Source organism: Phaethon aethereus, assembly GCF_964289735.1.
Source record: "Phaethon aethereus genome assembly, chromosome: 2".
NCBI classification, from domain to species: Eukaryota; Metazoa; Chordata; class Aves; order Phaethontiformes; family Phaethontidae; genus Phaethon; species Phaethon aethereus.
This window is the reverse complement of record NC_138582.1, coordinates 22,865,182-22,881,923: the sequence shown is the minus strand read 5'-3', so window position 1 is coordinate 22,881,923 and position 16,742 is coordinate 22,865,182. Positions and strand designations below refer to the sequence as shown.

The following is a 16,742-nucleotide window of genomic DNA, read 5'->3' as shown; positions in this document are numbered from 1 at the left end:
CTATTTGATTTGGATCCAATGTATTTTCATTTCTTTGTGACAGAGGAATGCCCTGAGCCATTTACAACCTTTGATACGTATTCAGAATATTTGCTGACATCAATTAGCTGGATTTATCTGCATGAACTGGATTCTGGGTATTGCTGTTAGTGTCTTTTGTTTTTCATCATATCTTAACTCTAAGACAAGCTACAGTAATATCATTATTAAGCATTTTAACCTGTAGAAGCTATGAGAATTGATTAAACCAATTAAGAGTTAAAGTAATTACTGAAAACCATTCTGATAAATTCAACTTTTATGCTTGAACCATTACGCTGCACATTGTGTGTGCACTGCATAAAACACAGAGCACAAGCAAATTTTTTACTTTTATTTTTGTGTCATCCTATTCAAGGAAACTGTAAAGTAACTATGTCTGACACCTGCCTTGCTCTCTTTTGTGTTGAGTGTATTAATGATTCTGAAGTGCACAAAATAGCCATGGGTTCCCTCCAGTAAGTCTTCAATAAGCGTGCACAAATGTATACACTAGCATGCAGTGAATATCCCTCTGGATGTAGAGCACCATACTTGGTTGACTAAACTCATGAATTTAAAATAATTTGGTGGATTTTATTCTTTTTTTTTAATGCATGATTTATATTGCTTTTATTATTATTTCTGCATTTTCTCTCTCCCCCTCTTTTTGTTTTACATATTGCTTTCATTTGTTTATAGAAGAAAAGAAAGCAGATCCAGAGAATGGGGATACAGGTAGGGTGACTTATTCAAAATATTTTTATGTTTTGCCCTCAAGTTCTTTGATATATTATGTGTAAGTAAATGTGCACCACAGAGTCAGCTAAAGAAGGCTCTCATACACCTTAAGACTTCTGTTCTGTCATCCCCACTCCAGGCACACAGTGTTCCTACCTGCACACTGCCTTTTTCCTCTCTGTTACAGGTTTCTGACTTCCAGAATCTCAGTGTTTCTTAGTCACTTCATCACTAGTTTTCCCCCATGCCTGAGCTGCTGTGCCTCCCAAATTTTGTATTCCTCTTGTCCATGCCTATCCAAAACTAAATCTGTCCTAATATTTTAAGAGAAACTCCCCTCTACTTCCATACACCAGATTTCCCTTTTACTCTCTAGGCCCCAGAAGCCCCAGTGTACAGCAAACTCCTTCTCCAGACACATCACCATCACCAGCATCTATAGTAGCTAGGATAGTTTAATAATTTGCACTGGAGAAGGCAATGAAAGAAAGAATGAAAGAACACAGCTCCCAGCTATTTGTATTTTGTAAATAGGCAAGTTTGCCTTAAGTTAAGCTGAGTGATAAGGTCATTTTGTTGTCCCTTTTGTCTCTGGTGTGGACCACAGGCTATCAGTTGAAGAGTCGTACCCTAGAGAGTGACCAATATTTGACCTGAAGAGAAAATAACAGTCTTTAGCTCCAGGCTGAATTGAATGATTTCTTATCTCCTTGTAAAAATGTGACTCTATGACCAGTTGAGGTCGGGGAAAGTTAGGTATTTAACCACACCACTGATTACAGTCCCTTAAAATTTTTAGAATGAAACTAACTTTTAGTTTTCAGTATGAGGAAAGCTTTAACAGTGAAGTAGCTGAATCTTATCTTATTTCAAGTTAAAACATGAAAACAATAGTTTGCATTCAAAGGTGGACCAGTGATTCTAGTGCCTGCCCTGAGTTGTCTTGTAGGAATAGACCACCTAGACCATGGTAGGAATTATGTGGATGCCACCTCAACAGGGCTCATCCCCAGGTTCCGCTTTAAGAATCAGAGCTCCTTCTTCTACTATGTTTAATATGCAATAGTAGTTACAGCTCAAGCTGGGTGACTCTGAGGAGGGACCCGGCCTGTTGGTTGTTACTGGATTTTATGGCCGCTATAGGTCTCTTTATTTCCTGATGGCACTTCTGCTCAGCCAGTGCTGTTCATGGCATCTGGGGTCTTCTGAGTTGCTCCAGCTGCCTCCAGGCACTGTTTTTGTCTGTGTCTTGAAACATTTCCTTATCTTGTGTTACAGAATATCCTGTACTTGAAGTTTTACTTATAGTTCCTTATCTACCATTACATTTCCATAGATAAAAACAAAGGTTAAGGTACAATTCATAAGGCCTAAACCTTAATTACTTCAGTCACTAGTGCTAAACTGTGGCACAGATTAGTCTCTCATGACAGTCCTTGTGGATCCAAGTGCAGGTTACAGGGTTGCTGTGCACAGTACTTGGGCACCTTACTCTGGCATTTTGGGAGTGTGTTTGCACTGTAGTTGTGCTGCTTCCCCTCAGCACACTCTCTTCTAAAAATATGGAGAACGGGTGCTATTGAATCAGCAGCTGGCTCTTTGTCAGCCAGGAATTTCTCTGTGCTGATGAAAAACCCGCTGAGATAACCTTCGGGTTTTTAACATTAGAGAGTTGTTCAAAATAAGCAAAACTCTGAGATGTTGCCTACAGTGTAATGATCCCAGTTGTGGTTGGTGAGCAACACCAGGCTCTGTTTTTCTGTCAGTCTTTCTTAATTTTTGGTGCTCCAATGGCTGATGTTTGAGTATCTCATTGGCTCTTTCTGTTGGAGGCACAGCTGCTGTCTAGAAGCCAAATTTTGAAAGGAAGTTAAGGCAGAAGTGTACAAATGAAATTGCTTCTGCCTGGCCAAAATTTGGTTGCATATGCTTCAGTACATCATGGCAGTACATGAAAGTATATCAGAAGTAGCTTTAATTTTTCTAGTGTCAGACTCTATAGTCCTGAAAATGTGTTGTGCTGGGCTCTAGCTAAGGACCTGAATAACACAAAGGGCTCAGTCAGCCTTGTGCTACCAGTGTTAAACCTTACACTCCTACATTTTCACCACTATTGATAACTTATAGATTCAGGTTAGTTCTGGTTTGTCTACCATATGCACCTCCTGATTACAGTGGAGTCCTTAATATAGGACTGATGTCCTGTGTACAGCCTTGGTTACAAAAATCATGTTAGGAGCTGAAGCTTCCTAATGCACCTGGACAATTACTGAACTCTCTGGAAGTATGTTCTGCTCCTGCTAAACCCCCACACATAGGTTTCAGCTAAGTATAGATTTGCCAGCCGAAGTGGAGATGATGCTAGTCCTGCATTTTAGCCACTTAGTGCAATGTGCATGCATGCTGGACCACGTGAACGGGAAATGCCGTGACACTCTCTCACCCTTACCTACTCCCATCCAGATCACGGCTGCATCTGGCTTTAGTTACATGGAGATTAGCCTGCGGCTGCCAGTAGCCCTGCACACTCTTTCTGCATGTCAGCTCCGTACACAGAACAAACAAAGCTGATCTTCTGCCTTATGAGCTTTCCATTGCCCTCAGGATTCCCTCTTTTTGCATATAACTGCATTCACTTGCTTGTTAAAGGCAGTTGCAAAAATACATAGCAAGGTAGATTTTCTTTTAATAAGCTTTTATGGGAACTGAATATATTTTTTCTAAATGTTGCTGTCTTTTCTCTTGAGACCAAAATACGCCACCAATTTTGCTTATTTTGCTACAGAGGACTCACACTGAGGACTTACGTGTTATACTTCCCTTTCAGCTGCATATTTCAGATTGCTTGGTTTTGCAGACTATGAGCAGTTAGAAACCTAACTTTCACTTGGGAAAAATGATCATAGATAAGAATGAATATTTTCACAAGTAATTGTGAAATTTCTGATTGATGCTCAAGAGGTGTTATTTCGTCACTTCTTGAAATCTGAAATTTGGCAGAATATTTGGTGAAAAGGAAGATATGTGGTGATTTCATAAGAAAATTTCCTGAGAAGAATTGACAAATATCCCTTTTGGTGAAAAACATCTCTTTTGTTACATTACTGAAGAATGACAAGTGGTTTTGTAGACTGTTATGATTTCAGAAAAAGATTATGTCTTTCTTTAAGCAAGAATTAGAGTATTTTACTTCAAATCCTCTTATGTGTTACTTCTTTGACTGAAAAAAGAAAAAATATCATTTTCCAGTTTAAAGTTTTTGTTTTCAGGAGAGAAAATATATCTTTAGAGCTTTTAAAACTAGATCTTTATAAAAAACACTGCATCTTAATGATAAATTGTCAGGTAATGCTTTGGGGCCTATAATGGTCAAGGAAAATTGTGATAGGAAAAACTAGCTGTATTTTATTTTAGGAATTTTCATCTGCTGCTCTCTTTTTCATTTTGTTTCTCCCTCTAAAACTCCAGGTTTTCATTCATTTTGCTTGATTTTCATTTCTCTTAAAAGTTTTGATGAAGGCTTTTCATTCATATTTGTAGGGAATAAAGATGGAGAGTTTGAGTACAAAAATCAGAAGCCAGGGGGTTTACAGATAACAGTACAGTTTAGCCTTATTCCCTTGCCTCTTCTAGGCAAGGTCTAGAAGGCTTAGATCTTAGCTGGCAGGTCTCTCTCGTAGTATGTGCTACTACCATTACTGCTCTCAAGAAAGAAAACGCAAAGCTCAGACGCCCTGCAGAGGTCCTGTGCAAAGACCCACTTTACTATTGGATTATGACTTAGAACTGAGGTTTAGAGTTTAAATCAGTTTTATGTAGTACACTGGAATCTTAATATTCCCACCTCAGTTCCATAAATAAAAGTCCAGATTGTTCAATGTATACAATATACAGAAACTTCCATTTATGACAAGTGGGATTCTGAAATTTTAATCCTAGAGAACTTTTATGTTAAAATTATGGAAAGTTTAAGACAAATGTCAGTCAAAATGAATGCTTTTTAGCATTCAGTGGATAATGAATTACTCTTGATTTATACCATGTTAAAGTGGAAGAGAATCAAGCCTGTGTGAAATTCTTTTTTTAATTCTGGGCTGTTGTCTTCCTTTCATTTTTCTATTTATCTGTCCCACCTCAGCTTTGGCACTTACTTCCTTACTATTTTAAGTAGTAAATTGTGGTGTTACAGTACCAGTTGGCTGAAACCAGCTGCTCCCCAAGTCATATAATAACCCAGCCCTAACTGAGACTAATCATGTATTTGGTCCAAGAAAAGTGAATTCTGAAATCATTCTTGAAGTTGTGTGTCATTAGAATGTAATACAGTGATGCCACTGGGTGGCTCTTTAACATTCCTTTATACATCTTTAAATTGTTTTGAGCATCATATTCTCAAATGGTAAATGGAAGCTCTGCCAGCCTGTGGTTGTACTTGATTAGTAATTTGGTATAAAGAGGCTGGTATCACACTGTAACAAACGCAGAACCAGGATGTCCACCCAAAATAAGCAGGTTGTCTTTGCAGTCCTTTTTTTTTTTTTTTTGAATTAAAGACTTGGTTTCTCTTGAATATTTTTTAAGTAGTAAAATTCTCTTCTGTGGAAACATTCTGTTCCATTTACTTTCATTTCTTCCACAAAGTTGGTTTAGTTTGAATTGTGTAGGTAATACAGCACTTATTAAGATTCTGCCTAAATACTTGCTTATCTACTATTTTCCTCCTCTTACAATTTTTTTTTTGTTTTTCTGCAAAACTGTAATTCAGGAACTGAAATTATATACAATGAAATTTAAGTAAATCAGATTTCATCTCTTTCTGTTAAAACTTCCATGAGCATAACTCTAAGCTTGAATTGAGGACTGCTTGTGTATTTATTTTCTTGTTGTTTTTTTTTTAAATTAACAGGTGCATTGGATGTAGAAGAGAGGAATCGCCAAATGAAAATGAGCAAGTACAAACAGGTAGCAGGATCAGATTCCAGGCTGGAACAAGATTATCATTCTAAGGCAAGGGAGTTTTGTTTTGAAAAGCAACAAAATATGCTAAACTGAAATATCCAATATCCTGTTAGAAAGTAATACCTGAGTGGGAAATTGTTTCTTCAGTAAAAGTTTCTTGTGTGTCTATAATAAAACTACTGAAAACGTGCAGCAAAACCCCTAACACAGAGTGTTCTTGATTATTAAAAATTTAAGAAGGATAAGTTAAATCAAATAAAAGTGGTGGTGCAATTATCCATTGGAATGAACAATAGGACCATGATTTAAAAGCTCAAAGAGAAATAAAAAAGAGGTTTATTAAGTGACAGATGGAATGAGAGCTATTGAAACCTGTTCATGGCTTTCATATAGTTGAACACAGGGTTATCTTGATCTATTGAAAACTGGAAGATGTAGTGTTACTTAGTTTAATAGTGGTAGTTTAGCTTTTGGGAAAGTATTTTATACACTAACACAAGCTTCCACCCCAGCTTCAACAATTTGCCAAAAATCTGAATCGTTTCATAGTGGTATAGCCCCAAATATACTATCCAGAATTTCCTCCTATCTGGAACAGGGTCATGTCATATACAGTGTGTTAATTAAAATAATCAAGATATTTTCAATTTAAACTTCTATTATACAAAAATAATTTAGTGTCCTCTAAAATACTTCATTAATTGAGGTCAGATTGTAAGTGGGAAACATGAGACTTCTGACCTATAAAAGCTGGCTGAGGAAGTCTGTTTTAGACTTCTATTTCCAGGATGCAGTTCCTTGCTCCAAGGATTGGCAAAGTTACTGTAAATGGAACCATTTAATATTTGAAGACAAAGAAATCATCGAATTTGTTAATTATTATTAGTTTTGCAGATAATGTAGACTAATATACTTGATATAATTACTTTCTAGAATGTACAATTCAAGGTGGGAAAATAGAGGAAGAGCTTTAGTGAAACCCATGACAAAAATGGAAAACACTATTAATAGTTAGAATTGACAAAACAAAAAGAAAACTGTGAAAATGGCATTTAAGTATTTTAACTTAAAAACTCTGTAGACGTGCTGCATGGTTATCTCAGTATTTTACAAATGTATTTTTTATTACAGAAGGCATAGGAATTTTTATTAACGTGTAGGAGGGACTTGGTATACTGTCATGTTTAGATGCTTGTTTTGTGTTGACACTTATGCAAAATTATTTTCACGTGTGTCTATATTGTCGGCTTTGAAAGGTGTTACCTTTTAGAGACGAGCGTAATAACTGTGCGCAGACCTTTCGCAAGTGTTGTGATTGTATGTACCACAGAAATATGACTCTATGTATTGTATGTATGACCAGACTTATTCTGCTAGTTTTCCTGCTCCCTCAATGCTTGACTGAAATTTGAGTCAGAAGTAGGACTGGTCTGGAGTAAAGAGAATAAATGGGCTCTCATGTGAAGGAGCTGCATAGAATATAACTACTTAAGGAAACGTTTCCTACCCTTGTTTTTCCGTTTCACCCACACCGTATTATTGGGCCTCACTATACATCTTTTAGCTTTTTAATTAAAATTTTACCTTCAGTATTATAGGAATGTATTAAAGAGGAAAATTATAAACAAAATTATTTTATGAAAATGGTGATTTATTTATTGCACACATCAAACAAATTGTGTCCAGAAATAAACAGCTAATTTACTCTTCTGCCATATTGTAGTTTCAGTATTTGAAAATGACTTAGTCATTCTATCAATGAGCCTGTGGAACTAGACACTGAATATTCACATACATGTATTAATTCAAAATGCATTCTTAAAATTGTGTATTTTGAAAGCCATATGAGAACCATAACTCTTATAAGCCATACGAGAGTTCTGTCTTCACTTTTTTACTACCACTGCTTCAATTCCCCTTAATTAAGTACTTATATTATCTAGAGACAGAAAATGAGTAAGTACAATTTATCTACCTGGTTTCTAAAAAAATTCTTCTGCAATCATGAACTGAAACACGTATGTCAAATGCTGACTGAAATCTCATGTTCTGTTTACTATAAAGTAACTTTGATTTTTTAAATCTGTTAACTGGCCCAAGCAGGCAGTCAAACATGCCATGCCTGAGAAAAAGGTCATTGAGTAGGCATTAAGCGACATTCAGGAAAGCTAGCAGATGGAATTTTCTTTTACATTTCTGCTCTATTTCTTTAAATGGAAGTCAACAACAACTGTATGTCCCTCATGATTACTTTGAGTTAAGAAAGAATATCCTTCCTTGCTGAGAAAGCAAACCTATAACAGTAGAAGTTATATTAAATATGAAAATATGAAAATAGGCATCCTGTGTTAGACTTCTTTAGTTTTGTTCTACCTCTGGAAGTCAGTACTAGAGGCTTTAGAGGAAGGTACATACACTTCTGTGGTGCATAGTCTTATATCAGGAAGCTTGTGGGAAAAGTTTATGTCCAGACATCTGTATTCTTAGAAGCTGCTAAAATATGAAATTGATTTTCCCTTATGTTTTTTCCTCATGATTGATAAAGTTGCAGATTGTATTTTTATTATTCATATACATGCCTCATTATTTTTGGAAAACTAAGTATTCTGGTTCCATGATATTTTGTATACATGAGTTTGGCAGGTGATATATTGTGTGAAAGAGTTATTTCCTTAAATGCAGAAGTTGCTTAAATATGGTTTCAGCACAGACATAAAGAAAACAAGCAATGTATTTGATTTTCATATAAACATATTTACAACTAAGGAGACATGAGAGGAAAAACTGTGGGCCTTAAGGCTTAAGTAAAAGTATTTCTGGTATTGGAACAAATATTTATTTCTGAATATTGAGTACCAGTAGACTTGTACTAAATAGGAGATATACTAAAGTCTGAATTGCTGTGCTGGTAGAAGCTGACATGCAGGAAAACCTGAGTTCTGGTAATACAGAAAAAAAGCACAGTAGCACAAGAGTGTTCCACCAGAGGGAAAAACAGCCGTTTGCCATACTGTGGCTCTGCAATACTAGCCTGATTTATGTAATTTTCCTCAAGAATCTTTCTAGGACTAGGTTATTGTTTTGCACAAAGGGCTAAGCTTCCCAGTTCTTAAGCGTTTAAGCAAGCTGCACTGTGAAGAGATGAGGGCCAAGACGGGAGCCCGGAAAAAGCTGAGTGAGCAGCGTGCTAGATTCACTTTGGACTCATTTGGCTGATCTGGCTTTTGAGGTCAGTTCCCAAGCTTCCTCTTAAAATCTCTCTGAAACTCTCTGCCTTGCTTCTTGCTTGGCGCTGCTGCCATTAGCTCTTCTGGCAAACAAATCGATAGCGCTGTGCTTGGTAACTCCTTCCACTGGCCATTCCCACCGCTGCTCAGATTCAGGAATCCCTGCTGACAAGCGAAGGATAAAGGGTGGGAAGAATCCTGCCGTTCCTCTCTCCTTGCCCCCATGACTGGAACGTGCCCAGTGGATCGACTGGGGAGAGTTGAAAAGCTTTGCTGCTGCTGAGAAAAAAGAGAGAAGATACTTCTTGTATGCGGAGCCCTAGAACTGTTTGCAATACGCGAAATCAATGTAAAATCAAGAGAGAATTCCATCAACTCAGGCCATATTAGCCACTGCGGAAGGGTCTGAGTAACGCTGAATGCCAAACTAAGTGGGGCTGGATTTATGTAGGAGTTAGAATAGTGAAAAACGATTGTTTTCTTTAGGAACAAAGGTAAAACAGAGACTGGCAACTAGCTGACACACATTTCAACCTCAAAGTATCATGAGGCTCATTTTATTTGTTTTACTAGGAGAAAATAATGACCTACAAAAAGGCAGAGAAATCCAGTTATATAATATAGCAATTAGTAATAGTCAGTAATGTAGTAATTAGGAATATAGTATATTAGAGCAACAAGGAACAAAGCTGGGGTAAAAGAGGTAAAACACCAGATAAAAACTAAGAATTTTGCAGAACAGGTGACAAGATTATTTAGCCAAATGTAGAAGAGACTACACCAAATAGAGAATAATAGAGAACACTGAAGAGGAATTTCCAACTCCACCTTTAATGATTCATATTGATGCTAAGACTGAAACTCTCTACATCATCAGATGTATGTAATGCTGCAGTTCTCATTAATCAGTAACCACAATTCAAGTTTTAGATATGAGCATAACTCTCTGTGTTTGGTGTAGGAGACTACTAGTGTCAGGCGTACTAGCATGCTACTTTGCAATTCTTCTGACCTGTTAGCAAGACCGAGACAAATTAAGAAGAGTTAAGCATGTGCTCAGTTTATTTGAGTAGTGTAGATGCAGCTGAAATGCTCTGGGAGCACGCAGCCACCAAAAAGCTGCAGTTCTTCAGACTGAGCCACTTTGATTCAGCAATGAATCAAGTACTACCTCATGGGTTACCTGTGTGAGAGAACGTGCAGAAGGTAAGAGCTGTAACACTGGAGGTGGGAGAGGTGGAGTTTGAATACGTCAGAAGCAGATCTTCTTAACTCTCAGTCTTGTCGCAATGTGCAACAGTGTCCAAGAGCTGCCATTTTCCTCTGAAACCTGCAGTAGGTAGTTGTGTCATTGGTACCACTGTACGGTTGTATCCTTTGACCGGTGGTGTTGATTGAAACATTTGATTTAATGGTGTTTTGGGGATGCCCTTGTCTCCTCCTTAAAAATCAAAACAGAGCAGAAAGACTTGTCACTTTTCTTCTTAAAACCCTTCTGGAGGAGGAGTTGAACAAACACCCAAGCTAATAGGGTGATGAGACCTTTGATATTCTTACTGTATATAAGCTGTAGTTGATTTATATTGGTTTTAAATTGGCAATTGTTTTTGAAAATTTAAGCTTAGAGTTTGGGAGTTCTGGGAAGATCATGATATGCCCAGCAATAATTCTATATTTTATAATAATTATGAATATTCCTCTTTGATCCTATAATTGTTTCTTACAACTTCTGTTGTTAAGGACATAACTAGAAATATTCAAAATATTGAATAAAAAATGGAGGATAGGGTAGATATCCATATTCCCTCAAAACAGTGCAGAAATTGGAAATTGTTTTTTATACATTTCTTTTTAACATACCACTCTAAATTTTAAAATTTTAGATCTCTGAATGAAACTTGGAAAGACAAAGTAATTAGAATGGAGCTATGCTGCAGATAAATTAAGAAGGCAAAAATAAACACAGATAATACCACACACAAATATTCCATGCAATTATTTTCTATAGAATAGCTGTAAAACTAAGGGCCTAACCAGTAGTATTTGGTAGGCTTATAAATGGGAATAACTGTGTGTAGTTTTATGGGGTCGCTTCGTCTTCCCCTTCCCCACGTCCACACCGATAAGCTCGTCAGGGAATAACCCAAACACCAATTAGGCTAACAAAGAATTTCCCATACTAGGAAAGTATTTAGTTATTGACTGTTCCATGGCTTTTGTGCTTTCCTATGGACTAGCCAGTACTATTTTTGGACAAGAAACTTGGTAGCTAAAGCAGCTCTCTGGTCTGGAAGGACAGGCCCTGTCACTCTCAACAGCCTATAAGCGCCCAGGTTACCTAATCAATCACGCTCATTTGTGCTATGTAAAGAATTTTACCGCTCAGTGGCAGAGGGAATCCCTCTGGCCCATAGTGCTGATAGCATTTATATTTTCAGTCAAGTATCTTATTGAATTTTTAATATAAAAGTTGTGGAATGAATTGCTGATATTGCTGTTCTAGTTCCCATAAATACAGGATTTAAAGTTCAATTATAAGAGTTAAAAATGTAGCTAGATTAAATAAATTCGGAATTCTAGATTTGAGCTCTATGCACATGGTAATGTAGAAAACATCTCTTCTTTCATTTTTATTTTTATCAAACTGTATTTTGCTGCTGGGTTAAACGTAATTTAGTAACTTCGAATACAGGTGTGGATTGGTGTGATTTCTAGTATTTTCTTTTTTAGTCAATGATATGCAAACTCTCAGAAAATACTTCTGTTGTCATTTTTCTTTTTCATTTAATTCAAGGTCTCTTAATTTATTTTGGTTTTGATGCTTTTCTAATTTATTTTTTAATCTTGAGTATCCATGTCCATTAACCGTGGTTAACACAAATACTGCATTTACATAATCATGATTATGGCTGAAATATAAACATCTGAAAGTAGACTGATACTGGCTGTCTTCATCGGTCAGAAGGTACTTTCTGTTGTCAGACATTTTCTTAGTTTTTGTGTAAGCTTCTATCGCTAACCATATATCTAGAAAGTAGATATTAAATACATTATAAAATGTTGTTAAAGTACCTTACAATTTTACAATGAATCTCAAAGGGAAAAAATGACTCCTGAAAGTAAAAAAATAAAATCGTCAGTTTATTTTGGCTCTGAATATTCATTAGTTATTGGAGCTTATAAAAAGAAGGGATTTTCAATAGCAGAAAATTAGATTTTTCCATTTAAAAAAAACATAAAAAATACTAAGCATAACACAGTCTTGAGTTTTACAGCTATAAGTTAAATATTCTTTTGCAAAAAACAAATATTTTCCAGATTTTATCAAACACATATATATCAAATATACATCAAAATGTATACCAAAAGATTTCTATCAAAGCCAGATTGAATTGAGTAATTGTAACCATACCATTAATAATCACATTTTAAAACCACCCGAGTGCTGTTTTGACCAACTTCCAGCCACAGCCATCACTGCAATTTATCTTAAATCCTTTTATCGTTTTTGTAATAGAAGATATTGTTCCTTTCAGAACTGCGTTGTATAGACATGTGAATTGCTAAACTGTTAGTCTATTTTGGTTCAGTGACTATCTTTTCATAGTAAGCTCAATTATTTCTGTTTATAGTTCTTATCTAAATTTGAGCTGTAAAGTTCCAAGATGCTATTGAACTAAGTAACAATTAATGTATAAAATGGTATGACTGTGCTTGAATTAATTATCTAAGATGTACTGAAAGTGATGTTTTGCTGATAATAAATAAGAAAATATATGGAAAACAAGATAGAAAATTAACTGGGAAATATGTACTAAGTATCTGGGTGCCAAAGTGTGATATTCAAAAATAGAGGATATATGAAGTTCACTGAATTACTGCAAGAGTCAGGGAGCGCCAAGAAATGAGTATTATAATCTATGATAACATGTATCACAGCAGACTGAAGTTTGTGCTACTTAATTCTGTGCCGGGCAGAATAGGCGCAGAAAGGACATTATTCACATTTGAAAGATAACAAGGGTAGAGCAGTGGTTCCTGCTAGATGGAAACATGTTTGCTAGATCGATTGGCCAGGCTACTGGCCTTGAAAAATCGAGAGCATGGCACGCAGGTAGAATGGGTAGACCTGAAATCCCAGCGCAGTGCTCGCACAGAGCCTGCCTAAATGTGTAGGATTCAAAATGAAGCAGCAGAACCTCTGTGTCTGCTTGGCAGGGGGTGGTTCAGCGGCCACCAAGCGCCGTCAGCCTCAGAGGCCGGAGAGCTGGCTGGCCTCTCGCCCTGCCCGGCTCTCCTGCCCTGTGGCGGCTTGAGAAGGTGCTCCTGGGACGGCCGCCGGGGAGTCGCTCCCCGTGCTGCAGCTGGGCATACCCTGGGTGGAGGGTTCCCCTGGAGCCTACTGTTGTCATTTGTAATGCTGGCAGTAATGATGAGGCTTGTGAAGCGGTTTTAGCAGTGCGGAAGTTATCTTTGGTCCAGCCTCTGGGAGTGCTTCTCTTTATTAAACGAGTTGATTTTCTTTTATAGCAGCCCCAAAGGTATCAGCGGAAATTTTGCCAGTTTATCAACCTTTTTCTGTACAACAGTTTTGTGGTTTTGAGGAACACTTGCCATCTCTCATGCAAGAAAAAAGCTATATATCTCTATCGGATTTCCCCAAGGCATTGCAATTTTTTGATTCTTTTTTTTTTTTTTAAGTATCTTAACTGCATAATCTCCTGCAGTTAATTTTAGCGAATATAACTGTGACTTCACGCATCCATATTGCAAGTACTGTATGTGAAGGATTTGGACGGATATGCAACACACCACCATTATTCTGTAGAAGCTGGTTCTGCACAATGGAGCTAATCAAAGTAGGGTCAGGACCTTGGAATCTCAGCATAGGGAGGCCTTTCCTTTGTAAAGCCTTAATGCTTTCAGCAACAGTTCTAGTGAGAATGTTACTAAAAGATGAAATTATCTCTGTGGCCCTTCTAACCTATGGTGTTTCTGACTGTCATTTGTTGGAAGTAAGTCTTTGCTTAAAAGAATTAATATTGATTTGGTGTTAGGCAATAGAATATATTCTTTAAGTAATACATTAGAAGGAATAATATCCTCCTCCTGCAGATGGAAGTAATTGTTTTACCAGAGATTTCACTGACAGTCTGGAATCAGCGAATAATAACAGGAAACAAGAAGGAAAAAAAAAAAAAGCAGTTCTGAAAATTTAATCCTTTTAGGATTTAGGAGTACTGAGATACCCAAAAAATGTTCATTTTTATAATACAAAAAGTAGAATAGGTAAATTATTGCAGCAAACTTATTCTATTCCAAGATAGTAGAAAATAAAATTTTAGACATAATTATCGAATAAAGTTAAAGTCTGCATAAACAAAACCTCTTTTTTTTTCTCTCCCTAAAAAAGCATCTTGTCCTAAATCTTTACCTTAAATATATATATATATTTCATCTAATAACCTTAAGTATTATGTTGAAAAGAAGTTTGGAAATTTTGTTCTTCCAGAGTCAGTTTATGCTGAGGAGAAAAATTCATCTATCATACAGCCAAACACACACAATTTTGTTATGAAGTTCAACTTGTGTTATCGCAATAAAATTTATCTGATGCATCTTTTTTCTTCAAACTATGTAAAAACTTTAAAAGATGTTATATTAATTTCCTCATATAGAGTATCTTAGATCCATTACATTTCAGAGAACCAGGATGCATCATCCTGTTTCTGTTCTTGAGCGACACACACCATCAGGTAAAATCCAATTCTAGTGATTGGCATACTTCTGCCATTTAATCTGAAGTAATTAGCTAAGTAATAATATCTGCATGTAACTTAGTTTGACTATGATTTTCTAAAAACAAAATTCAGAAGACTGTGACATGGTTTTCTGTATCTAAGTGACAATAATGTAATTTCACTTCTGGTAAACAATCTGACTATCAGTTTCAAGAATTGCAAAGAAGTAACTTGGGTGTTTTTTAGGAGGCAGTTGGAAATGTTTCCTTTCCCACTTCTAAACTAGTTTCAAGTCACATAAATTTAGGAAATGCTACGCTAATATTATGCTATGGAAACATCTGTAAAATGGAAATAACTTCAAGAATTCTAATAATTCATAGATATTAAAGATCTTTAAAAATGTTCACAGAATTTTTTGACCCCAGAATAGTTCTAATATAGGTAATTGTCTTGTGAAATGATCTGAATTGGTTTTTCTTTCTTTTCTGGAAATGTTACATATTATTATCCTACTGTTAAAGTGTTTTTTGTGGTGAAATTGAAGCTGTAAGTAATATTTTCTGTAACTATTACTTAGTAATAATTATAAAATATTTTCCATATTTTCTGTAAAAGTGAATTCAAATTAACCTTACAAGCAAGCAAAGAGGTAAATTATTATAGTCTTTGCAATGTGATATGACAGACATAATACATGTTTTGTATTTCCTCCCTCTTTGAGAACTGAAGCACAATGACTAAAGGGAAAAAGAGAGTTCAGTTTTTCTATTCCCTAGGAGCAGTCTGCATGCTCAGGATCTCCCTGCAGCCTTTTTTCTCCCAGTTGTAATCTAACGAGGGTAAAGTTGCTGAGGAAATACATTTTAGGGAAAAGTAATGTTTTCTGAGCAGTTTAACTTGCCTACGGAGGGCTAAGAAGATGGTGATATCTACATCTTGCAGATTCATTTCCCCTTTAGCTAGACGTGAATCAGCAGAAAATTTCTAGACAAGTTATCAGATAAGCTCATATATTTCTTATTGTACAGGGATTTTCTAAGATGTATCCTAATAATCAGTGAAAACAAGAGGTTAAGAAAAAAGATCATGGGACCTTCCCTCAAGTCATGCTTGGTTTTGGAGGCTACCCTCTAACTTCTATAGGTTTAAGGACTTGTAAAGTGGAATCATACAAAGATATATTTATATCCTGTTCTTGAGCAATTGTGTTACTCATGGTCCTTAGGCACTTCTGCTTAAAGGAATAAGCACTCACCAGATGGCCCATGTGTCAATCCAGCTGTTCTCTTCAGCATGAATTCCTTTCAAGGTGCTGTGTCCCAGGACAAATTTGGTGAAAGACAATATTTAAATGTTACATAGAGAAAGCAGGATTAAGGGGGAAATTCATATCTCTGTTTTCAAACCATCAGGTATGTTGAAATACTTAACAGGCTTTTGGGGTGAAATAAAGTGTAATGAAGCACAAATTCTGTGATAAGAAAGATGTTTGCCTTTCTATCTTTCTTTCTTTGTTTTTATGAGAGACCCAAGGACTAAAAAACAAATTATGGAACTGTAGTTTAAAATCCAGGTTAAATGAGAACTATTTAAAATGCATATTGTTTGACTTCCTAGCTTGCATTTCCAAAGTAACATCTCAAAGAAGTCCAAATTAAGTAGAATAATCAAAGACATAAGAGGATTTCTTAAAACAGAAATCCTGCCTTGTTGCCCTCTTTAAAAAATAAGCCATTGTGTGGATGGCAGGACTGTATGAAGTGCAAGAGATTTTGAGTGTAGTGGTGACAGAAATCGCATGTGAACCACTTGAGGAACAGAAACAAATACAGGAAGCACACTTTGATTCTGTTTATCCAATGTAAGTAGGGTTCATTAGAGTTAGAGGACCAAAAAGGACCAGAAACAGAATTAAGAGTTGTCACTGAAACTGAACCCATTGAACAAGTGAGTTGACTGTAGGCAGGCTCACCACTTTGTCCTAACAAACATGCTGGAGTTCACCAGGAGATAAAGCTCTGGAGATACCATTAAATACAATTACACAGTAGCT

At 36.2% G+C, this 16,742-nt stretch overlaps 1 protein-coding gene across 29 annotated transcripts in view; it reads left to right on the top strand.

Moving 5' to 3' along the window:
• The window catches only part of RIMS2 (regulating synaptic membrane exocytosis 2), a gene marked incomplete at its 5' end in the record, with an annotated part of 516,464 nt that overhangs the window by 413,645 nt on the left and 86,077 nt on the right, over positions 1-16,742 (top strand). For 5 of the 29 annotated variants that reach the window (XM_082015622.1, XM_082015606.1, XM_082015595.1 and 2 more), the window contains 2 exons: positions 721-756; positions 5,666-5,766. The exons of 21 other annotated variants lie outside the window; for them this stretch is intronic. In XM_082015622.1, the coding sequence (XP_081871748.1) occupies positions 721-756; positions 5,666-5,766 (137 nt within the window). The remainder of the gene's footprint in view (positions 1-720; positions 757-5,665; positions 5,767-16,742) is intronic. 3 more of the 29 variants (XM_082015621.1, XM_082015604.1, XM_082015619.1) reach the window with 2 other exon arrangements.